Source organism: Aquarana catesbeiana, linkage group LG03 (assembly GCF_042186555.1).
Source record: "Aquarana catesbeiana isolate 2022-GZ linkage group LG03, ASM4218655v1, whole genome shotgun sequence".
NCBI classification, from domain to species: domain Eukaryota; kingdom Metazoa; phylum Chordata; class Amphibia; order Anura; family Ranidae; genus Aquarana; species Aquarana catesbeiana.
The window spans coordinates 631,047,902-631,074,788 of record NC_133326.1 but is presented as its reverse complement, the minus strand read 5'-3'; the positions used below and the strand labels follow the sequence as shown (position 1 = coordinate 631,074,788).

General features: G+C 44.3%; 1 protein-coding gene across 1 annotated transcript in view; it reads right to left on the bottom strand.

Annotated features, from left to right (window-relative positions):
• Window positions 1–26,887, bottom strand: part of LOC141133221 (adhesion G protein-coupled receptor E3-like) — a 348,306-nt gene that overhangs the window by 277,757 nt on the left and 43,662 nt on the right. The window contains exon 5 of the mRNA XM_073622460.1: window positions 13,545–13,667. Coding sequence (XP_073478561.1) covers window positions 13,545–13,667 — 123 coding nt within the window. The remainder of the gene's footprint in view (window positions 1–13,544; window positions 13,668–26,887) is intronic.

Genomic DNA, 26,887 nt, shown 5'->3' with positions numbered 1-26,887 from the left:
TTGACACGATCAGATTTTGTTGTCGGAAAATTTTATCTCCTGCTCTCCGACTATGTGTGTCGGAAAATCCGATGGAAAATGTCCGATGGAGCCCACACACGGTCGGAATTTCCGACAACACGCTCCGATCGGAAATTTTCCATCGGAAAATCCGACCGTGTGTACGGGGCATAACTCTAAACTGTTTCGGGATGATCCTACCAGATCTTACATAACAAAACAAATTATAGAATTTTTTGAGTTCAATCAAGATTCAGTCTCTTGCCCTTTTGCCGTATGGAATGCACACAAGGCATTCGCAAGGGGAATCCTGATTCAACAAGGGGCTAGAAGCAAAAGGAGGAGGCAGCACCAGGTTGATTCACTAATCTCCCAGATAGATCACATTAAGAAACAAAACATGATACACACCTCTCATAAATTGACAGAATCATTGTCACACCTTCGTAATGATTTGAGACTCCTGTTTATGGATGACTTTGAAAAGGCCACCAGGAGACTCAAATTATCCTACTACACCAGCGGAAATAAAGCAGGGAAACTTTTAGCAAACAAACTTAAAGGCCATAGATGCAAAACCCAAATCCCCTTTATAAAGCACCCCGTTACACATACCAAACAATACCACCCACAACAAATAGCAGATGCATTCATCCAATATTACAGCCCACTCTACAACATCAAAGATGATACCACAGCACCACAGCCGACACCAGAGATTATTAAATCATTTCTTGAACAAATTTCTCTCCCCAAACTCACTCAGGAGCATCTCAAAGACCTTAACTCTCCCATTACTAATGAAGAAGTAAAGAAAATTATACTATCTTTACCGACAAACAAATCCACTGGACCTGATGGGTTCACGGGAGAATATTATAAGACATTCCAAGACATCTTAACACCACATTTGGTGAGGATGTTTGACTCTGCCGCTGCCTCCTCATTTCCTCCGGACATGTTACAGGCTTTGATAGTGGCTTTGCCGAAACCGGGAAAAGAACCTGACTCCCCACAAAACTTCAGGCCTATATATTTACGGAATAATGACATCAAGATATATGCAAAGCTACTAGCAGAATGGTTAGTAAATATATTGCCTTCTCTTATTGATATAGACCAATCTGGGTTTACCAAAGGTAGACAGACAGCAGAAGCTACGACACACCTAAAAGATGTTATAAATAAATGATCAAGGGGTTAATATGGCGCACAATGGAGGTAGCCGAGTACATATAACTAAAAATGGTGGGGGGAAGGGAATGGGTTGGGGGTTCCTGAGAGGGGGAACTTGATGGTGGTGGTTAATGTTTCACAACAAGTTCAGGTATTAATCCATGTAAGGATAAAATGATGCTGAATAAATGGAAGGCAGCCAGTCTATAAAAGCTAGAAGAAGCTCTGGAACAATAAAAAAGAAAGAAGGACGGCGCCTTCTAAGTGCAGCATGTATGTTAAAAATATTTATTACAATAGATAAAAACACTCACATTTGAGTTGCTAAAAACCAGCATGTAAAGTAGTTTCATCTGCGTGCTCTCGGGGGATGTGGGTGTCACGGGCCAGTGGGGGGGGGGTTCCTGGGATGTGAGTCCTGTGACCTGGGTCCTTGTAGCTGTTCCAGTAGTGCCGAGGGTCCTCAGAGCCTCCGGGCGGCCAGGATGTCGGTCATGGATCCTCCGTGGAGCGCCGTGCTGACCTGCGTCTTCACTTTTGGGAGCGGGGTGAGGCGGACGGTGCTTCGCGTTTGGAGCATGCGTGCTCCCTCATCAGGCTATGCTGGTCCTTCTTTCTTTTCTAATAGATGTTATCCATGTGGCTGGGGAACATCGAACGCCTTCTCTGCTCCTCGCGTTGGATGCGGAGAAGGCGTTCGACAGGATACACTGGAATTTTCTAGCATTGGTATTGGATAAATTCGGATTTGTGGGTCCTATATATAGTGCCATAATGGCTCTTTATTCCACTCCACCAGCACGAGTCTACATCTCTGGTGCTCTGTCTACACCATTTACTATTATTAATGGAACCAGACAGGGCTGCCCCCTATCCCCTTTAATTTTTAATCTTCTAATGGAACCACTTGCAACCCACATACGGTCACACCCACAGATAGCAGGCATACAAATTGGCTCAAGAACCCATACCATAAGTCTTTTTGCCAATATAATATTAATGCTCACCAACTCGAACATCTCTCTCCCCTCAGAACATGAAGCATTACTTTTCTTTAACAAAGTATCATATTATAAAATCAATGAAACAAAATCCTACATACTAAATCTAGGCATCCCAGACAAAGACAGTCAGGAATTGAAACAAAAATTCCCCTACATCTGGAAAAAAGATGGCATTAAGTATCTAGGTATAACCCTAACATCCAGAACAGAAGACCTAATGTCGGCAAACTATACACCCTTCATACACTTAATGGGGGCCAGATTAAAAACAATAGCTCATAATGAATTGTCACGGCTTGGCAGACTGGCAGCCTTTAAGCTGCAGATACTCCATCAGCTGCTATATCTTTTCAGAACACTACCAATCCCACTTCCCAACTTATTTTTTAATTCCCTACAATCTATCATAAACAAATTCCTATGGCAAGGGAAAAGAGCAAGATGCGCCTTTAATAGATTGATCAAACACAGGAAAGTAGGAGGAATAGGACATGTGCATTGACAGGATTACTATTTTGCAACAATCCTTACCCAGCTTCAACATTGGATGAGAGCAGACACCAACACAGTATGGAAGGATATTGAAAGTACACAAATCCCCAAAGGAAATCTTAAAGATTTCCTTCTAACTACCCATCACACCAAATCTCTATACAAAAAGCTAACCCCTCCTATACTAGCATCAGTGAGAGCATGGACACACCTATGCAGTTATTGAAACTGGAGTGGCAGAGTAACACCGTTGAAGTTCCCAATATCAGCATACACACATATCATTCCAGACCTCAATATAACTGGTTGGCAGTCAAAGGGAATATATCACCTAGACGAAATTATGGAAGGTCCATCAGTAAAGACATTCTCTAAATTACAATAAGACTATCTAATACCTTACACCAAGCTCTTCAGATACACACAATTAGCCCATCTAATAACAAGGAACCCACATCTAACCATAACACTACCAGAAAAACTGACTCAATTTTATCAGACAAACTCAAACACACGGAAAGGTATATCACTGATATACTCGAGACTCTAAGAAAAAAATATATGTACAAAAACAGAGTCCATGCTTGCATGGGAACAGGATATAGGAAAGGAATATACACCCCATCACTGGGAAAAATCACTTCGCCTTATACATACATCCACTAAAAGCACCAATTTAGGCGAAATGCAACAAAAAATACTATTGAGATGGTACCTGACTCCACATCACATAGCAAAAATATTTCCGGGAGCCTCACCAAGTTGCTGGAGAGATTGTGGAAATACTGGCACACTGATTCATATACTCTGGTTTTGTCCAAAACTGAGAGATTTGTGGTCACAAGTAGAAAGGTTTGACATCACAGGCACAAAACAATCATTATCTCCAGGGATGGCGTTGATATCTTTGGATTTACACACTATCCCCTCACCATACAAAGTACTAATTTCACACATCTTGCTGGCTGCTAGAATATCTATCCTGAGAAAATGGAGGGAAGTAAATGTCCCTACACTATCAGAAATAATACAAACCACACAAACTAATGGATCATATGAAGTACTACATGCATCAGCTAATGGGAATTATAGAAAGGTAAAGGAGCAGTGGGACCCATGGAAAGATTGGTATAATCGGAGAGTGAAAAACTGACATATATGTGAAAAGTACTTATTTTAGTTTACGAACGAAGTGAATGGATATCACCTTGACTGTTTTATGTTTTATGTTTTTGGTTATGTTGATGTTATTTTTCTACAGTTATGATGACTGACTCATACTAACAATTCTGTATCACATTCTAATGATTATTGCATACTAAATGTCTGTTGTAAGCAACTAATGGAATACCCACGGCGACAAAATAGAGTGATCGCTCGTGGGTGTTCATTGATTCTTGTACAACACCACAAAGATAATATGCTACCTTTCTCCCTTACTTAAACCTTGCCTACCGATAACAATGTGAGATCACAATACTATACTAGTTTGTATGGAACGTAGGAAAACAAGGAACGTTATTGTTACTAAAGATGTCAGGCTTGAAATGTACTGAATATTTTGTTTTTCTATTTCTGTCACCTAAAATCAGGGGTCCTCAAACTTTTTAGACAGGGGGCCAGTTCACGGTCCCTCAGACTGTTGGGGGGCCGCACTATAGTTTAAAAAAATATGAACTAATTCCTATGCACACATCTTATTTGTAGTGCAAAAAAAAAAAAAACAGGAAAAAAAACAGTACAATATTTAAAATAAAGAACAATTGTAATCAATATGAACTTATCAGTATTTCACAGACTCCCCTCATTACAGAACCACTCCCAATCACAGACCCCCCCTCCCCATCACAGACTCACCCCATAACAAAGCCCCCCCATGACAGATCCCCCCATCACAAAGCCCCCCAACACAAACTCCTCTCCATCACAAAGCCCCACATAACAGATTCCCCCCATAACAGACTCCCCCATATCACATACTTCCCCCATCGCAGACTTTCCCCATAACAGACTCCGCCATCACAGATCCCCCCATAACAGACTCCCCCATAACAGACTCCCCCATATCAGTCCCTCCCCCATCACAGATCCCCCCATATCACAGATCCCCCCATAACAGACTCCCCCATCACAGATCCCCCATATCAGTCCCCCCCCCATAGCACACACTCCCCCATCACAGATCCCCCCATATCACAGATCCCCCATAACAGACTCCGTCATCACAGATCCCCCCATAACAGACTCCCGATCACAGATCCCCCATATCACAGACTCCCCCTATCACAGACTCCCCCATAACAGACTCCCCCACAACAGACTCCCCCATCACAGACTCCCCCATCACAGACTCCCCCATCACAGATCACCCCATAACAGACTCCCCATCACAGATCCCCCCATATCACAGATCTCCCCATCACAGATCCCCCATAACAGACTCCCCCTATCACAGACTCCCCCATATCACAGATCCCCCCATAACATACTCCCCATCACAGATCCCACCATATCACAGATCTCCCCATATCACAGATCTCCCCAATAACAGACTCCCCATATCACAGATCTCCCCATATCACAGATCTCCCCATATCACAGATCTCCCCCATAACAGACTCCCCCTTATCACAGACCCCCCCATATCACAGATCCCCCATAACAGACTCCCCATCACAGATCCCCCCATATCACAGACTCCCCCATAACAGACTCCCCATATCACAGATCCCCCCATATCACAGATCTCCCCATCACAGATCCCCCCATAACAGACTCCCCATCACAGATCCCCCCATATCACAGATCTCCCCATCACAGATCCCCCATATCACAGATCCCCCCATATCACAGATCCCCCATATCACAGATCCCCCCCATATCACAGATCTCCCCATATCACAGATCTCCCCCATATCACAGACTCCCCATATCACAGATCTCCCCCATAACAGACTCCCCCATAACAGACTCCCCCATATCACAGACTCCCCCATATCACAGATCCCCCCATAACAGACTCCCCATCACAGATCCCCCCATATCACAGACTCCCCCATAACAGACTCCCCATATCACAGATCCCCCCATATCACAGATCTCCCTATCACAGATCCCCCCATAACAGACTCCCCATCACAGATCCCCCCATATCACAGATCTCCCCATCACAGATCCCCCCATATCACAGATCTCCCCATCACAGATCCCCCATATCACAGACTCCCCCATATCACAGATCCCCCCATATCACAGATCCCCCATCACAGATCCCCCATCACAGATCCCCCCATATCACGGACTCCCCTATATCACAGATCCCCCATCACATGTCCCCTCCATATCACAGATCCCCCCATATCACATATCCCCCCCATATCACAGATCCCCCCATATCACAGATCCTCCATCACAGACTCCCCATATCACAGATCCCCCCTATAGCACAGATCCCCCCATATCACAGATCCCCCATATCAGAGATCCCCCATCACAGATCCCCCCATATTACATATCCCCCATCACAGATCCCCCCATACCACAGATCCCCCATCACAGATCCCCCCCATCACAGACTCCCCATATCACAGATCCCCCATATCACAGACTCCCCTCATCAATATTACACTGCCGCCCCTTGTATAATGTCACAGCACTCCCACTCAGCACTTACCTGTATCATGCAGGACGCGAGGCATGGTAGGTCCGGACGGAGGGCGGGACTTTGAAAGTGAGGGGCAGGTGATTGGTTCCTGGGACCGCCCCGATGCCTAGTAACCAATCACCTGCTTCTTAGCACAGAAGGTCCTTTGTCCGGGCCTGTCATGTTTCCCATCCTGTGTGATGGAGGTAGCAGAGGGCAGGGGGAGTGCTGCGATGTTAAAGGGGCAGTCCGTGGGCCGGATAAAAAACGCTGGAGGGCTGGATTCGGCCCACGGGCCGTAGTTTGAGGACCCCTGCCTAAAATTAATAAAAATTATTGATAGTAAAAAGCCAGTAGCGTTAGCTGTGGAAAGCTGTAGCTGTAGAATGAGTTTTTCAGCATTTTTACATTAGTGTTTGTTAGCTTTTTTTTAACAAAATCCCACAAAAGCTTATGGCTCAAAAACGCTGATAAATGCCAAAACGGCATGTTTTTCAGCGTATTATGGCGTTTTTAAGCTTTAAGAGATAGAGCAGTTTTGCAGCTAAAAAACACCTCTCAAAACCCACTAGTTCTGTTTTTTTCCAGCCAGAAAACTCCCCTGCCAAAAACTGTTGATAACAGCCTATGTGTTCATGGACACATAGGAGAACATGCTGGGGAGTTTATTGGCTGCAGAAAAAAAACGTCTGAAGCCAAATACAGTAGCTGTAAAAATGTCCAGTGTGCATGAGGCCTTTTGAGCATTTAAGAATGTCTATGAGAGTTTAGTAGTGTTTAGGAGCATTTAGCATTTTTTTTCTAACATAACAATGTTCTCAAAATGCAAACCAAAAGGATTTTTTTCTGCCTGAGCTTAAAAAACACCTCTGGCCTTTCTAATGTGCATCGACACATAGGATACCATTAGCTGCTTTTAGAGGCATTAAAAAATTGCTAAACACCTCTAGGAGCAGGCCTTTTTTTAATGCCCCTGAATGCTTCACAAAAATAATAAATGCCTGCATTGCATGGGCACAATAAATAACATACAACTGCATTAAGGGGCATAAAAAGCCAGACATCCCTAACAGCTGCATTTTTCCTGCATCAGCCATTAATGTGTGCAGTGTGTGCGTGGCACATGGGCCCTGAGGTGTCCTGTAATTGCACCCCCCCCCCCCCCGCACTGATCACCCACTCCTGTCCACCATCCAATTTTCCCTGCTGCCCCCCCCCCCCCTTATCTGTTACCCTGCAGTTGGGACACACAGCACCGCTCTCTTCTCCTCTACACTACCTGTCACATGGATGCAGAGCGGTTCTGTCAGTTTCCCCAAGTTAATGTGTGGAGCTGTGCGGAAAACTCCAGACATGATTCATAATTCCTCAGAGCTCTGCACCACACATCAAACCAGCAGTTTGGTGTCAACCAGACCCATAGAATACAATGTTATCTATGTGTCTTGCAGAGACCTGCATTTTCCTAGTGCAGAAAAACGCAGGTCTCTGCAGATGATGTAAATAAGTCCTTAATGTGAGAAAATGTACCATTTTAGGAAAATCATTGCAAAAAAGTTGGGACAGGGCCATGTTTAGCACGGTGTAGCATCCCTTCTTCTTTTAACAACACTCTGTACATGTCTGGGAAATGAGGAGACCAGTTTTAGGAGAGGAGTGTTGTCCCATTCTTGCCTGATATAGAATTCTAACTGCTCAACAGTCCGGGGTCTTCTTTGTCATATTTTTCGTTTCAAGAGGCGCCAAATATTTTCAATTGGTGAAAGGTCTAGACTGTAGGTAGGCCATTTAGGCACCCGGACTCTTGTACTGTGAAGCCATGCTGTTGTCATAGATGCAGTATTCAGTATAGCATTGTCCTGCTGAAATATGTAAGGCCTTCATCCAAAAAATGGAAAAAAGTTGAATCGCGCTAAAGAGGATTAGCGACCATGCGTATGGTCACCAATCCAAATATTGAAAATTAGGTGAATAACCCTATTGGTGTATTAAACATGAAAATTCAAAATATAATAACAAAATAATGTTCCATCAAATATACAATGATACATATATAAAAAAGTCCATATACGAAAAAGTGAGTGGATCACCCAAATGATAGAAGAAGTGAAAAATCAAAAAAATTCAAAAAATCAAATGGACATAAAATCTTGCTGTAGGGCTCCCTGAGGTCCCTGATGTTTCATCTTAGTACAAGACTTCTGGTCCATTGGTCATGATCCGAATCAATATTTACAAACAGCTCTCTCTGATCCCCTGTAACGGGGGATCATGTGTTTCTGATAAGCGGCCAGCCCTATTCATAGTGGTGGAACAAGCACTTTGCCCCCTACAGCAAGATTTTATGTCCATCTGATTTTTCAAATTTTTTTGATTTCTCACTTCTTCTATCACTTGGGTGATCCACTCACTTTTTCGTATATGGACTTTTTTTATATATGTATTATTGTATATTTGATGGAACATTATTTTGTTAGTATATTTTGAATTTTCATGTTCAATACACCAATAGGGTTATTCACCTAATTTTCAATATTTGGATTGGTGACCATACGCATGCTCGCTAATCCTCTTTAGCACAATTCAAGTTTTTTCAATTTGATCTTTACTGTGCTTGTGTTACATAGAGGAATCGCAGCTCTATTTGATATTGTTTTGTTCACTTCACCGATGAGCAGTTTCTTTTTCCTTTTTTTCCACTTCATCCAAAAAAGTCATCGTCTGGATGGGTGCATATGCTGCACTAAAACCTGAATATATCTTTCAGCACGATGGTGTTTTTCTAGATGTATTAGCTGTCCATTCCATGTGCACTTATGCATCCCCATGCTATCAGAGATGCAGGCTTTTGAACTGAGTGCTGATAACGATCTGGAAGATCCTTCTCCTCTTTAGTCCAGATGCAGCTCCCATAGTTGCCAAAAAGATTGTTTTCCACTTTGCAACAGACCATTTTAAATGAGCTCTGGCCCAGAAAATATTGAGGCTCTCCTGGATCATGTTCAGATATGGCTTCTTGTTTGAATGACAGAGCTTTACCTTGCATTTTTGGATGGCACAGTGAACTATGATCACAGACAGTGATTTTTAGAAGGATTCCTGAGCCCACGCACTGATGTCCATCACAGAATCCTACTGTTTTTAATGCAGTGTCATTTGAGGCTGTGCCATCTAAGGCACTGATCACAGGCATCCAATATTGTGTTTTGACCTTGCCCCTTGTGCACAGAAATTTCTCCAGATTCTCAGAATCTTTTGATGATATTATGTGCTGTGGATGATTATATATTTAAAGTCTTTGCAATTTTACGTTGAGTATCATTATTTTGAAATTGACAATTGTTAGATGCAGCTTTTCACAGATTGGTGAACCTCCGCCCATCTGTACTTCTAAGAAACTCTGACTCTCTAAGGCTCGATTCACATCTATGCATGTTGCTTTTGAGCGTTTCTGGAGTTTTTTTTGTGATACTTGCCACATTTTTGAGCAGCGTTTTTACAGCGTTTTTGCCGCGTTTTGTGTTTTTTTATTTTACAGTTTTTTTTAGACTGTATACAGTCTAAAAAAAAAAAAAAACGCCAAAAACGCAAAACGTATCAAAAATGCTGTAAAAACGCTGCAAAAACGCTGCACTTGCGTTTTTGATGCTGGTCCATTGAATTCTATTACATGCAAAACGCTGCATTTTGCATGAAAAAAAGTCCCTGACCCTTTCCAAAAACGCAGAGGTACAAAAAGGCATTGATGTGAACATGTTCCATAGGAACCCATGTTAAAAAATTCCCATGCATTTCTGCAAAATGCATCAAAAAACGTGCTAGTGTGAATGGATTCACACCTATGCATTTTTAGTGCTTTTTGCATTTTGCAGATTTTCACTACAGAACAAGTTCCATAGGAACTGTTCTGTAGTGAAACTGGACTGAAACTGGACTGAACTGGACTGTAGTGCAAATCTGCAAAAAGCACTAAAAATGCATAAGTGTGAATCCAGCACAAGATGCTTTTTTATACTCAATCCCATAACCTGTTGCCAATAACCCTAAATAGTTGCAAAGTGTTCTTCCAGCTTTTCCTTGTTAGTACCATTTACTTTGCCAGCTATTTGTTGCCCTGTCCCAACTTTTTGAGATTTGTTGCTGCCATCATTTTCAAAATGACCTTATTTTATTTTTTTTTTCATAACAATTTCAATACTGGGCACTTTCCTGCTCAGGCTTTTTCAGCTTTCAGCGTTGTCGCATTTTAAATGACAATTGCACGGTCATACAACACTGTACCCATATGACAGATAGAGCTTTCTTTTGGTGGTATTTAATCACCACTGGGTATTTTTATTTTTGGCTAAACAAATAAAAAACGACTGAAAATTTTGAAAAAACCCCCAAAAAACGTTTTCTTCGTTTGTTATACAATTTTGCAAATAAGTAGTTTTTCTTCTTCACTGATGTGCGCTGATGAGGCTGCACTGATGGGCACTGATAGGCTGCATTAATGGGCACTAATGAGGCTGCATTGATGGGCACCGATGAGGCTGCACTGATGGGCACTGATAGGTACTGATGAGGCTGCTTTGATGGGCACTGATGAGGCTGCTTTGATGGGCACTGATAAGCTGCACGGATGGGCACTGATGAGACTGCACTGATATGGCCGCACTGATATTTTGCACTGATGGATACCGATATGCTGCATTGATGGGGCTGCACTGATAGTCAGGGCCCTGATTATCAGTGTATATGTCCCCTGTAACTGGAAAGACACTGATAGTGCTGAGGAAAGGAAATGCAGATTACTGGCATTTGTTTATATGTAAACTGTGATTGGACACAGCTAATCACATGGTAAAGAGCCTACGTCATTGGTTCTTTACCCTGATCGATGATGCACTGTGTTCGAGCGCCGCGATGCAAAGAGTGTCATATGGTGTCCAGTCAGGATGGTAAAGCTACCGCCCGGTGATCATTCTACTATAGGCTGGACGGTAAGGTGTTAAAATGGTACATTTGAAATGTTTTCTGTTTTCTATTGTAAATAAAATCTGGGTTTATGAGATTTGCAAATCATGACATACTGTTTTTATGCAGATTTTACATATCCCAACTTTTTTGGAATTAGGGTTGTACTTTTTTCAGCCTGCTGGCTGCCTTGGTGCGCTTAGCCCCTCCGCCTGTTTCCACACAGACTACCTTTTTCCTTCCAGTTGATCACCTGGTTAGAATGCCTCTCTCTCAGGCAAGAACCTAGACATACACTCCTCATGTCTGTACTGGCAGCGCTGACTCTGTCTCCTGATGCACAAAAAGTAACCCTGAGCTACAGTCATCTTCCTGACAAAAAACGTACACACACACGCCTACACAATCAGTGTGCTGGTTACTAGCAAAATGCAGGCCTAGGGTTGGAGGCTTCATCCTTCTCAAGTCTCTACAAAGCCTCTGAGCTCCAGGACCCAGTCCATGATTTACTAATCCCATAGGTAATAGAAAACCCTGTTTCCTCCCTATGAGATATGCACCCTGGAACTTCTCACCTGAGAACCCTAGGCGTCACCAGTATTCTTTTACTTTGTGGCATGGGGCTGTCCTGTCACAAACCCTATGGGGTCACTTTCAGGAACAGACAATGGTCTACATATTTCTCTTGGTATGGGTTTTCTTTAAAGATCATGCATAATAATGTTATATAGTATATATACATATATACATACATATACATACACACACACACACACACACAGTGGGGACGGAAAGTATTCAGACCCCCTTAAATTTTTCACTCTGTTATATTGCAGCCATTTGCTAAAATCATTTAAGTTAATTTTTTTCCTCATTAATGTACACACACAGCACCCCATATTGACAGAAAAACACAGAATTGTTGACATTTTTGCAGATTTATTAAAAAGAAAAACTGAAATATCACATGGTCCTAAGTATTCAGACTCTTTGCTGTGCACTCTATGTTACATATTACTGACCTCTAAACGTCACTTACTGCTGACCCCTTTACTCTGCAATAAATACTACTGACCTCTGAATCATTTACTACTAGCCTCTGACCTCTGCGTCACTTACTACTGACCTCTGCGTCACTTACTACTGACCTCTGAACTTTGTTTCTATTTTTTGCCCATGTAGCATACCTGACATATACAAGAAAAAGCATGGGCAGTTGTGGCATCATGACCCAATGAACTTACCAGCAAATGCAACACAAAGCCAGGGTCCCTTGGGTACAATTCAGGAAGGCAAGTGGGAATTTGTGCTGGAGGTGGCTTTGTCAATTGGGGGTGTGAGGTTTGTATGGGGAGGGGAGGGAAAATTTTGCTTGGATGTCACACTTTGGCATAATTGCTTTTGTCCTTTACATTCTGTGCGTTACTTACTCCTGACCCCTGGACTGCATTAAAGACCAGAGCAGAGTACACTCAGTTTTTTAAAATTACATTCCTTAAAGTGGAGGTCCGGCCGTTTTTTTTTTTTTTTTTTTTAAGTCAGCAACTACAAACACTGTAGCTGCTGACTTTTAATAAGGGCACTTACCTGTCCAGCGAGCCCACGATGTGGGCCCCCCCAGGTCGATCTGTCCACCGGATCGGATGGCAGCGCTGCCATCCTAACGAAGGAAAACAGGCAGAGGAGCCTTGCGGCTTCACTGCCCGTTTCCTACTGCGCATGCGCGAGTCGCGCGGCACTTTGTGAATGGACGCCTGTCTACTGGGACACACACATCTCTCCCAGGAGACAATGTGAGGGAGGACAAGAACCGCGGAGTAGGAAGTGGCAGATTAGGATGATCTGCCTAGCAACAGCCATTTCTGGTAAGTAAAAAAAATTTTTTTTCAAATGATTTTAAATTATTTTAAGGAGCGTGTTTATGTTTTTTTTTTTTTGTTTTTTTTTAGGGTGGACCTCCGCTTTAATGATATTTCTCTCCAACTGTTAGCACAGCTTGGCCACACCCACCATTTTGCAGGGTGTGCCATTACTAGCCATGCCCCCTATTCCACCCTGGTCCCAATCCCATTAAAAGTGGGTGTGGTCAGTAGGGTGTCTCCAGCTTTTATTTTGAAAACCTGATCACCTTTTTGTACGGTATTGTGTTTGGAGTAAATGCTAACACTAAAGAGAAAGAGACTTTTTTCAGAAGAAGACATAGATCAAAAGCCTAACAGCAAACAATAGACATAGGTGGATATGGGACTGAATAAAAATATGACACTCACCTATACAATTATTGGAGGAGATGGTGAACCCACTCATGCAGTCACACCGGTATGATCCATCTATGTTTTTACATGTACCGTGAAGGGCACAGATGTAGGGGTCTTCTTTACATTCATCAATGTCTGTAGATATAGAGTTACATTTAGTGAAATGTTAGACACATGAGGGGTAACTACAATCATCACTTACTCATACCTCCCAACTTTTGAACTTCTAAATGAAGTACAGTTAAGGCAAGGGGTGACCTGTGGCACGCTATGTGTGCTGCGGCAAATTGCGGGTGTCGCCAAAGTCTTAACAGTGGGAGGGGCGTGGTTAATCAAAACAAAGCTTCCTTGTACCTATAAAATATGCAGAGTGCAGAAATGAAGAGTACACTACATACAGAGTGCAGAGTTGAGGGGTGCGCTACACACAGTGCATGGTTTTACAGTGTGCTACATACAGGGTGTGTTATGGAAATGATTAAGAGCTCCAATCGAGCCCAAGGTTATCTGCTGCTGTCTCTAATTTGAAAAGTGTTGATATGCATGCATATAAAAGTAAACACTCTGAGACACGCTCAGCACCGTTACCTTTTACACTTCTAATTTATTCAAGGCGGTGTTAATGTTTTATACACACAAATACGTCATTGCTATGTTAGTCTAATAGGTACATCTCATTGGTTAAGATAGAAAAAGAAAATGGAGAATGTTCATAACGAGGTCTGACTGTCTTTGGTTTTATCTTTAGTTCCGCGTTCTTCTGATGTGTGGGATGTAGGGGGTACCCGCCATCTTGAGAAAATATAGGAACAGAGCAAACCTGTATACTTATATAATGAGTAAGGAGAAAAATATGTATGCACATTAAGAAAATAGACATTTTCAGATTACTATTATTATTATCTACATCACATTCCTTCACGATCCCCCCTAAAATGACTATTTTCTCTTTTCTGTCCCTAATACTAAAGGTCCCACTTTGGCCTGGCCCTTCTCCTCAGCAACTCTTTTAGGCTGTATATAGAATTGGGCAGCAACTGTTCACTTCCCTCCTCGATACAGCTGGAGAGGTGCAGTCAGGCGCTATCTATCCCTATAACCCTATAGGATTGTGAGGTTATGGACAGGGAGTGACTGTAGAGGAGTGAAGGGTTTGTCATCTTCCATCATAAGGAGGTCCTCTTCTTCTTGGTGGAGAAATGTAGGTGTGCTATTGTCTACAGCCTTGTTCATTAACTTTTTACGAAAGGTAGAATACAGCATACAATCAGGGCTAAAAGAACCAGGATTATTAATACCGTTACCCGTATCTGGACGAGCACCTTCTGCCACCCACTCATCCAGCTAAAGTATTGGTCCCATGGGTCTGTGATACCTGAGTTCTTCTTCAACTCCAGTGACAGATCTTCTAATTTCTTTATAGCTAGAGTAACCTTACCATTTGGGCCAATATTATCAGGAATGTATGTACAACAGGTTCCCGTTTTTTCCTATGATTTTACAAAACACCTCCTTTCCCAGCTAGCACCATGTCTAAGGCCATCAGGTCCTGGAATGTCATGTAGGAAGTGGGGGATAACTGGTCAGCAATTCCCTGGAGGGCATCTTTAGAGTAATTTACAAATCTCTGTTGGTTATAATATGTGTAGTGTCAGGTCACCTAGAGGCTGGGTGACAGATGCACACCGTTGGGATCAGGAGTGCACCGCAAGGTAGTGGACCCTACGGCTGACTGCTGCGGATTGAACCCTGGGGGGTTCGGGAAGCAGGTCTACTGGATCACTGACACAGATCCCACTGGGAGCTAGAGCATAGATTCCCCAGGGCGCGGAGTCTAAGAGCCAGCAGGTGTTCACCAGAGCCTCTAGTGGTGAGGATGGACTGCGCTGCAGTCTGGCTCCAGGTCGCGGCCCCCAGGGTCTCACAGCTCACGCTCACGGTAGACTACAGGAGAAGAGGAAGGAGGCAGCTGGCTGGAACATCAGGGTCACAGGCAAACAGGGATGGTCGGGAACAGGCCAAAGTCGGTAACAGAAATCAGATGTAGGAAACATAGCAAGTACACACAGAGGCTAACACACAGTGGTTGATCAGCACTGCTGGCTTGCAGTGCACAGGTTAATATAGGGTTCCCTGATAGGGCCTGGGGTGGGGCCATGCTTATAGGAGAGGTTACAAAAGCAATCAGGTGAGGGTCAGCTGGTCTCTAGAGATGAACACATGGAGACAGGTATGCTGATTGACAAACTCTATTGCATATCCATGACATGTAGTTAATCCAATCTACATTCTTGCTGACAGTTGTTATGGGGATCAAAGACTCAAAACCAGCTTTTACATGATCCCTGTCTTTAAACTCATCAGGGACCCCCCTTGTAACCCCTATGACATGTATGTATACATGAGGATCAAAGCTTCCGGAGAGAGCTGCTCGCTTCCTCCTCTGACTGTGTGCTGGGTCAGTGTATGTATCAGGGGTATCTTTGGTTAGGATATGGGGCTTTCTATTTTCATCTTCCTTTTTTTTTTTTTTCTAATGCACTCTGTGGTCGCCGAGTCTGGCCCTATGTTCCAACCCACTGGCCCCCACAGAAACCACAACTCTGTCCCCAGTAACTGTCTGTGTGGCATACATATATGTCCTTACCGTCAGGGATATCACTGTACCAATGGCATCACCATGAAGGGTCAAACGGACAAGGTACTATGTCACAGTAATCTAAGGTAAAGGTGGTCACATGTGTACCTGAAGAGTTACACTAAAACGTAATTATGTTATCATTTTTGTGATGGCCACCTCCCGGGCCCCTCCCCCCTAGATCAAACAGAAAAAGGATATGCAGCACCCGAAAACACGCTCTCCTGCAGTGATAAGCGTGCATTCAGGTGTTCTTCCTGGCCAACTTGACTGAGGTGGCTGTGGTCAGCAAAACTTGGAATGGACCATCATAACTTGGCTCAAGTATCTCCAGACAGTAGTTGGTGTGTTCCTGTATCTGATTCAGGATCTGGAATGGAAGAAAACACCTGGACATGCATTCAGGTTAATTCTCGTGATAAAATGGTTACATAATTAGTCAACACATCAGACTGTAACTGTAACTGTTGTGGAAAGTAACAACCAAGTCTGGGAGCTGAACCAAACAAAATTTCATAAGGGGATAGGGCATGTTTCCCCTGGGGGTGTGTCTGACACTGAACAGGGCAATGGGCTAACTGTCTGGCCAACTCATGTTAGTCTCTTGGGCCATCTTCAACATCCTGTTTTTAGTGTCCCATTCATCCTTTCTACCTTCCCGCTACTTTGAGGGTGGTATGGGATGTGTAGTGCCAACTGAACCCCCAGTGCTGCCCAAATCTCTTTAGTAAGGGTTGTTGTTAAGGCTGGTCGCTGATCTCTCAATATCACCTCTGGGACCCCAAATCTACATACTATCTTACTTAGTAGTTTCTTAGCTGTGGGTCCTGGCAGTCGTGACCACTTCCACTAGGGCGTATTCGAATCTGCCACTTCTTGGCACTTGAGAATGATCAATTTGCATCCTCTGGAATGGGGTATAGGGCTTTTGCCAGGTGCTTCTTCTGTGCATCCTGGGTTACATTTGGTGCAGATAATGCATGATCTGCAGAAGTTGTCGGTCAGTGGAGTAACTCTTGGTGCAACACTTGTTGATAAGAGAGTTCATAAAAGTCTTTGTCAAGTGGGCAGCTCCATGTGTCCATTGCACCACGGCTGGGTACATACTCCTGGGTAGACAAGGCTTCTTGTTGCACTCGAATAGTCCATTTCTGAGAGTTCCTCCTCTCCGTTTCCAGCTTTCCTTCTTATCCGGACTTGCTGTTTCCTGTAGTTCTTTTAGATAAACTCTGTCCACTGGGAAAGTCTGTAAGGTAAGCACGGGGTGGTCTTCTTCTACCACCCTGCTGTCCACTTCCCGTGGACCACCAGCTGTCTGTTTGGCAGCTGAATTGGCTAGATGATTGCCTCGAGCTTCCTTTGAGTTCATTTTGTCGTGTGCTTTACTCAGAATAGTCACTTGGGTTGGGAGAAGCAAGGCATCAATTTTTCACAGGTGTTCCTGCAGCCGTCAGGAATCCTCTGTCCTAGATAACACCATAATCATGGGCAATGCTGAAAGCATATCTTGAGTCCATATGAATGTTGGCTCTTTTTCCCTCTGCCCATTTACATGCTGTAGTAAGTGCTTACAGCTCTGCCTCTTGTGTAGACATCACCGGTGGTAAGGCTTCAGCTTGTAGAACGGTGTTTTCAGTGGTGACCGCGTGTCCTGTGTGGTCATGGGGTGACAAGTCAAGACTCTACTCCTCCTCCTCCTTTCCCCCCTCGAGAAGTGGAAGAAGGGTGGTAGGGTTCAGTGTTTGACAACTTAATAGAGTAATGCTGTCCAGTAGGAGGGAACACAGGAGTCTCAAGTGTCTGGTAGTGGAAAAGTGTTTCGGCTGGATCTTGGTTGAATATGGCAACAACGTCATGGGGAGCAAGCAGAACGAGGCAGTGTCCGAAGACCAAGTTCAAAGTTTTGTCAAGCAAGGCTTGTATAGCAAATCCAGCTCGCAGACACAATAGGCCTCCTCTTGCTACCGCATCCAGCCGACGGGAATAATATCCTACGGGGCGTAGGCTGATGCCGTGTGATTGGGTGAGTACACCTGCAGCATGTCCCAGACGTTCGGATACAAAGAGCTTGAGCGTTTTGTCGTAGTCTGGGAGCCCTAGCGCCGGGGGTGGTGCACTTAAAGGCTTCAAACTTTAGATATTTCTTCAGGAGACATCTGGAAGGGTCTGATTGCAGAGCATCAGTAGGAAGGCTTCTGGAATCCATGCTCTGCACTAGGAAATTAGTCCAAGGAAAATGACAGGTGTTGAGCACCACTGCAATTTGGGCTTTGAGGCTCTGCAGCCCTGGTTGGCAAGATAGCACAACAGGCTTTCTGAGGTGACTTCAACAGGGGGTAAGTCAGCTGCACAAAGGAGAAGGTCATCAACATGTTGGAAGAGAATCACTTCCGGCTGTTCCTCTTGTCATGTGTCAAGGATGATAGCCATAGTTTTTGCAGACTGGCTTGGAAAGTTCTGTACCCCTTGTGGCACAACTGTTTAGGTATGTTTCCGTTTCTTTCCGTGGATGAATGCAAAAAGGTACCAGCAGGAGGGGTGAGGGTGGACACTGAAGAAAACGTTTGTAAGGTCCACCTCTGTGAGGTATTTTGCAGTCAAAGGCATCCACAGCAGGTACCTGGTTCTCTTTTTAGGATTCTCTTCTTGGGGTTATTGTGGTTTCCGGGGCAATGATGCGCCCTCTTTTAGCTTGACTGAAACTGGTGGCACCTTTAAGTGACCGTTGTCTTCCGGTCCTGTGGACCATAGGCACGCAGGAATTCTGTCAAGTACTTCCTGCAGTATTGAACTTGAAGTTTTTTCTTCATTAAGTGTCATCAGGAGAGGCAGAGAACACAAGGCAGATGAGTCTTCTAAAGATAGGGGAGTATGTAACTTCATCCCCCCTTCAGGCGTGTCCTGATTGAGGCCTGTAGTCCGGACAACACATCAGCTCCTAGTAGATTCAAGGGACATGTAGAGGACACCACAAATCTGGCAAGCAAATCAGGAAATGTCCCCACTTGGAGTGGCTCTACAAATGGACTGGAGCGGAGCACCCCATCCACTCCCACGCAGGAAACGTGTGTGTCTCTTTTCATAGTGGGAGAAACTCAGATCATCAAAGGCCTGTACGAGTTTAGTATGATACTTCTTCAGACTCCCCTTTATCTTGGGTAATATCTTGGATTGTGGTCTTCTGATCCGTCAACTTCTCCTTTGCCCAGTCGTGGAGTTGTGCACAGAACTCCACGCCTGAGGTGTAGGAAGTGGCACTTGTCAGGCTGGCATCATTGAAGGCCGTCTGCATGACTGGCCAAAAGACATATCCTGCTTTGATTTGGCATAGGCTGATCAAGTCTCTCCAGGCAGCTGAGTAAGTTTCTTGTATCTGCACTATCCTGTTGTAGAAGGGAATTGGCTGCTTCTCTGGGTCAGGCAGACTTGTCACTAAGGCCGCTGCTTGTGATAGAGTAAAAGCGACATACATCACTGGTGCCCCTTCTGGTAACCAAGACTGTTGTTGGGGCGGGGGCTGGCAAGAAGCACTGTTCCTTACGGTTGCCAGTATGTGTTTGAGATCCTCTCGGAACTGAGAGTCTGGAGCCGGATTGGGGGTTAAATCAGTGGGTGACCTTGCTGCCTGCTGTTGGGCTTCCCACTCAGATGCTTCTTCATCATTAACATATCCGGCCTGGGAATGTGATGCTCCCGTATTGGGGAAGACAGGTGTGTGGTATGAACCGTCTTGGTTTAAAACAGGGAGGGCTGGGTACAGGCTGTTTAAGCTTACTGGGTGTACCAAGATGGCCGCCGGCAGGAAGTGCACTGGGCTGGGTAGAAAGTGAAGGCATGGGTGCACTAAGATGGCCGCCGGGCTGAGTTGTCACAGTGGGTTGTGCTTGGGTGGTGAGAAAGGAGTGGTTGTTAGACGGAGGGCAGTGCTGTCCCTCCCCTCCTTTGTTTCAAGTTCCAACATATCATCAGCTCTGTGATACACATACATAATACAATCGCCATCTTTCTTAACTTCCTTTATCCAATTTTCTTTATCACACAGGATTTTTCTCCCTGTTTCTTCAGCAACATAACTTTCGCCACTTCTTTCAACTTTAACTATTTCAACATCTTCTTCTTTGCAATATCACTTTCTTTACAATATCACTTTCTGTTTCTCGGCTAACGGCTTGAGAGGGGAATACATACAACCAAGGAGTTAATATTTTTCTCAGCGTTCTTATCAGCAAATTCCTTCGGTGGGGGCACATAAGACTAATGTACGGTTAATCTCAGAACAAGAACAAACACATCAGGGGTAGTGAGGAGCAACGGCCCGCGACCCAACAGATCCCCCGGGCAGCCCCCCCTCCCCAACCCCTCTCGTGTATAGCAAACAGTAAATCACAAATACACTCACGACAGGACATTACACCTGCCACTCTTCGAACTGCAAAATTTCAGCAGGCTAAGATAACCACAAGGGCAGACCACCCTGCAAAAATAAACCCGTTTATAGACGTTTTTTCTACAGCTCTACACCAAGAGGCCGACAACTCTTCTTGGGGTGAGACTTCTGTAACACTTTCAGACTGCAAAGCCAGCAGCTGAGATAACCCTCAAAGGTTCATCGAACCCAGAGTAACCCGTCTATAAACGTTTGCCACAAGGGAAACAATCTTATCCCAGAGGCCGAAAGCTCATCTGGAGATGAGACCACACATTCACACATGTAGCACTTTTAGACTGCTGAGTTTCGTAGCCCAAAGAATGGCAGACAGTGAACAAAAAAATTCAGTCAGCAGAAACCCATTGGCAGGTTCGTTAAAACAACCTCAGGCGAGGAGTTACCTGCCTCTAAGACAGTCTCAGCATACCGACAGAATCCAGCCGTCAACCGAAAGATAAGAAAGTCGTACAGTGGTAAGAATATAAATCAAACTCACCGGTACTGTTAGGGCTGCGCAAACCCCACTCTCATCAATCAGTTAACGCCCGAATGCTTGTCGCGGTATAACTTCGACTGTAGCCTGAGGTCCCGGGTTTCGGCACCAGCTGTAGAGAAATGATTAAGAGCTCCAATCGAGCCCAAGGTTATCTGCTGCTGTCTCTAATTTGAAAAGTGTTGATATGCATGCATATAAAAGTAAACACTCTGAGACACGCTCAGCACCGTTACCTTTTACACTTCTAATTTATTCAAGGCGGTGTTAATGTTTTATACACACAAATACGTCATTGCTATGTTAGTCTAATAGGTACATCTCATTGGTTAAGATAGAAAAAGAAAATGGAGAATGTTCATAACGAGGTCTGACTGTCTTTGGTTTTATCTTTAGTTCCGCGTTCTTCTGATGTGTGGGATGTAGGGGGTACCCGCCATCTTGAGAAAATATAGGAACAGAGCAAACCTGTATACTTATATAATGAGTAAGGAGAAAAATATGTATGCACATTAAGAAAATAGACATTTTCAGATTACTATTATTATTATCTACATCACATTCCTTCACAGGTGTAGAGTTCAGTAGTGCACTACATATAGAGTGCAAGATTGAAGAGTGGGCTACATACAGATTGCAAGGTTGAAGAGTGCACTACATACAGAATCAAGGGTTGAAAAGTGCCCTACATACAGAGTGCAGGTTTGGGGTGTGCTGTGTACAGAGTGCAGGGTTGAGGAGTGCTTTACATACAAAGTGCATGGTTGAGGAGTGTGCTACATACAGAGTGCAGGGTTGAGGAGCACGCTGTGTACAGAGTGTCGGGTTGAGGTGTGTGCTACATACAGAGTACAGGGTTGAGGAGTGCGCTACAGAATGGAGTATTGGGGAGTGTGCTACATACAAAGTGCAGGGTTGAGGGGTGCGCTACATACAGAGTGCAGGGTTGAGGTGTGCGCTACATACAGAGTGCAGGGCTGAGGTGTGCGCTACATACAGAGTGCAGGGCTGAGGTGTGCGCTACATACAGAGTGCAGGGCTGAGGTGTGCGCTATGTACTGAGTGCAGGGTTGAGGTGTGCGTAACATACTGAGTGCAGGGTTGAGGTGTGCGCAACGTACTGAGTAACATTGAGGGGTGCTCTATGTACTGAGTGCAGGGTTGAGGGGTGCAGTACATACAGAGTGCACGGTTAAGGTGCGCACAACATACGATATGTACTGAGTGCAGGGTTGAGGTGTGCGTAACATACTGAGTGCAGGATTGAGGTGTGCGCAACGTACTGAGTAGCATTGAGGGGTGCGCTATGTACTGAGTGCAGGGTTGAGGGGTGCGCTACAAACTGAGTGTAGCGTTGAGGTGTGCACAATGTCCTGAGTACAGGGTTGAGGGGTGTGCTACATACTGAGTGCAGGGTTGAGGGGTGCGGTACATACAGATTTCACGATTGAGGTGTGCGCTACATACAAAGTGCTGGGTTGAGGTGTGCGCTACGTACTGAATGCAGGGTTGAGGGGTGCTCTATGTACTGAGTGCAGGGCTGAGGAGTGCCCTACATACTGAGTGCAGGGTTGAGAGGTGCGCTATGTACTAAGTTCAGGGTTGAGGCGTGCGCGACACTGTGTGCTGTGTACTCCCAAGTTCTACCCCCAAGTACAAAGTTATCCCCCCCATTCCAGTACAGAGCTCTCTTCCTGACAGAATTCGTCTCCCAAAAAAGAAGTGGTTGATTGAAAAGATTGCTGGAAACAGATGAGACATTTATAGCCCCTCAGCTATGGCCAACCTCCCGGGGGGTCCTCACACACTGCTGTCTGTAGATTGCAGGGAATTAAGCCAAAACTATCCAGCAGGAGACTGCTCTGAGAGCAAAAATCACCAGTGGGGCTTCTGCAAAAGAGCAGCTACAGGTTACAGTACATCATCTGTGCAGACTGACGGCGGGACTGGAGGAGATTCTACCATGCTGCTAAGAGCGGCCCTGCCCCCTCCTCTTTTTTGATCCACCCCCTCCCTCCTCTGCTCTCCTAGATGAGAGGGGGTGGGGATCCTGTGTGGACGTTGCGTAGTGCTGTTAGTTGTAAAGCAGGGAGAGGTAAACAGCGCCAGTGGTGGGGGGTTGAATTTTCCCCCTGAAAAAGGCCCTGCTGGTTCCCGCCCCAGCGCGCCCCTGCCAGGAAAGTTGATGGAGCCAAGTGGCTCCTCTCAGGGACATAGCTTTGATTCACCAGGACACTGAAATTTGGATCAAATCCTGGCACGGTCCCAGGGAATCCAGGACGGTTGGGAGGTATGCCTACTATGTTACAGCTCTGGGGCAGCAGTAAACCATCACCATTGTCAGTGCTGCAAAGCAGGAAACAGAGCCTGTGAATGTAGTGAGCAAATAGGGCTCCCCCCTATGTACATATGTAATTCCAAACTATACATAGATATAAAGTTTATAACCTGATATGAACATACATTGTTAATGTTATTTACATAATAACTAATCTCTTTTACACAAATATCTAAAAATCATTGAAAAGATTATGCAATCTCTTTAAACATGTTTTAAACTAGAACAGTGCAATTTTTTTTGTTTTCTAGTGGTTAGCAGTGTTAATTTTGTTTGTCAAAAAAAAAAAACTTTTTTTGACAAATGAAAACATTTGTCAAAATTTTCATCAGCAGCATTTTTACAGTGACGAAAACAAAACGAAAAGTACGCCACATTTTCGTCCACTGACCAAAACTATGACGAAAATCAATTCAGTTTTCATTAACGAATGAAAACGAAATGAAAATGTGAGGCAGGGACATTTACCCTTGTGAACTAACTTCCGGTTTCCACGGAGTTCCACCTGCTTCCGCTCCCAGCAAGCAAGCGACTTTGCAGCCAGCATTATAGGCCTCCGAGACCTCAGACGACCGTCCAGAGCAGCACTGTGCATTTAAAGGCCAGTTACAGGGGATGTTTCAGGATGGAGAGCAGGGGAAGGGTCTAGCCAATGGGTGCTCAACCTGTGGCCCTCCAGCTGTTGCGGAACTGCAAGTCCAATGAGACATTGCAAGCTGCGGTCAGTTACAAGCATGACTCCCAAAGGCAGAGGCATAATGGGACTTGTAGTTCCGCAACAGCTTGAGGGCCACAGGTTAAGCACCCATGGGCTAGTCAATATGTCATTTACTGGCCCCTTCCTTTTCTAAATGGTTAAAGAAAGTACCCCCCCCCCCGATATTATGGGACTTTACGAGCGAACTTTTGAAAACAAAGTATTTTGAAACAGAAAAATGTATTATTTTACAAGTTAAAAAGTGTGATGGTGTGAAACAACACCTTACATAAAACAGTACATAATATACATATAGTATAAGAGAAACACTCCTCCTATATCCCGACGCGTTTGAAGAATTTTGGGGTGAATCCCTTCTTCAGGGCCAAAAAGAAAGAAGAAGGGATTCACCCTGAAATTCACAAAACGCGTCGGGCTATAGGAGAAGTGTTTCTCTCATACTATATGTATATTATGTACTGTTTTATGTACGGTGTTGTTTCACACCATCACACTTTTTAACTTATAAAATAATACATTTTTCTATGTTTCAAAATACTTTGTTTTCAAAAGTTTGCCCTTAAAGTCCCATAGTACCGGGGGGTACTTTCTTTCTTTAACCATACCAATATATTGGGATGTTGGCAACAAAAAATTGAGTTTTCTCATTGTCCTTAGTGGTTCCCTTTCTATAATTCCTTTTCTAAATGAACATAGTGAACACACTGGCTCTCTGCGTTCATTCATAGCTGAAGCATATTAAACTGTGATTAGTATGCTTCAACTTATGAATGAACAGGAAGCTGCTCAGCACAGAGCTCCTCCCATTCATTCCCTGTGCAGTGCAGCTGAGGCTGCAGAGAAAGAGATGTGTGTTTGAGCTTTGGGGTGCACACCCTAATAAAATGGGCTATGCACACCTATGACCTATAGGTAAGCCCTATTATAGGCTTACCTATAGGTACAACTTGAAAATGGAGGTTTACAACCTCTTTCAGAAAATGGTTTTCTATAATGTAAAGAGACTGTAGCTTATACATTAAAATATAAACTGTATTTGAGATTATTACTAAGAGAAGCTCTAAATCAGAGCCCTTCAGCTTTTACCTGGTTATCGATCGCCAGTGTTATCTTCTACTGCTGTAATGGGTGTGAACAAGTAACATCATGAACATAACTTTCTTTGCAGTGTGCTCTTGCCTCTGTTCTCTCACCTGTACATCCATTCTCTGTTCTGTTATTCAGGGCCAATCCTTGAGTCACAGACACCTGGGTGCAGAAATATTTCTGGCGGCCCCACATGGGCGTGGTCATCTTACCAACTCCTCCCCTTTACAAATGTTTCTATGGCAACGACTCAAATACAGAGATGCTCCCCTAAGAAGTCTTTGTTACCCTGGGATTCTCGCATGATCTTTTAACAATAAAGAAAATACAGGAAGAGCGTACACTAATGAGACCTGGAGGGGAGTCTCTCTGATGCACACAGTGAGGGCTTCTGTTAGAGAGTCTGTTAGAAAGAGCCCCAAGACATAGTACAGGAGACGGTCAGAGACTGCAATCATAGTACAGAAGATGGTCAGAGACTGCAGACATGATATAAGAGACGGTCAGAGACTGCAACCATGGTACAGGAGATGGTCAGAGACTGCAGACATAGTACAAGAGATGGTCAGAGACTGCAGACATAATACAGGAGATGGTCAGAGACTGCAGACATAATACAAGGGATGGTCAGAGACTGCAGACATGATACAAGAGATGGTCAGAGACTGTAGTTATGATACAAGAGATGGTCAGAGACTGCAATCATAGTACAGGAGATGGTCAGAGACTGCAGACACAATACAGGAGACAGTCAGAGACTGCAGACATACTACAGGAAATGGTCAGAGACTGCAGACATATGACAGGAGATGGTCAGAGCCTGCAGACATACTACAGGAGACAGTCAGAGACTGCAGACATAGTACAGGAGCTGGTCAGAGAGTGCAGACATAGTACAGGAGACAGCCAGAGACTGCAGACATAGTAAAGGAGATGGTCAGAGACTTCAGACTAATGCCCATGAAGACATACCTGAAAACGCTAATACCACAGCTTACTAATGCGGCCAAAAGCCTTATACCTAGATTTTGGCAAGTGAAAGGAAGACCCACGATGTGGGATTGGTTCAATAAAATTAACGAAATTCAAAGTCTAGAGTATCTCAGGTTTAGTGAAGGGACGGGAATAGAAGTCTTTGAGACGAAATGGAGGGAATGGGTGGAGTACAAATGTTAATTAAGAGCTGCTGAGGTGTGGGGTATTTAGCTTTGAGGTCCCGATGCTGTTAGACGGTGATTATTAAATATGGTGAGATGAGTGGAAATTGGTTTAGACAGGAGCAGAGTGGAGTAGGAGTAGGAGATAGGTGTGAAGTAAGAGAGGTGAGGCCGGGGGGTGAGGGGGGGGTAGGGAGGGAAAAGGGAGTGGGAGGGTTGGGTGTGCTTTAGGTGGGCTTGAAAGAGAGAAGAAAATTGAAATGGGGTTTTTCCAAGATATTAGGTTTGATTTGTAAAAAGCTGACAAAAATGCCACAATGATGTGATGATGTGAAGGGACGAGATTGAATGTTAAAGTTGAAACAAGACTCCCGGAAAAATACTTCACTGAAGTGGCCAAAAAAAAGAGACTGCAGACATAGTACAGGAGATGATCAGAGACTGCAGACATAGTATAGGAGATGATCAGAGACTGCAGGCATACTACAGGAGATGG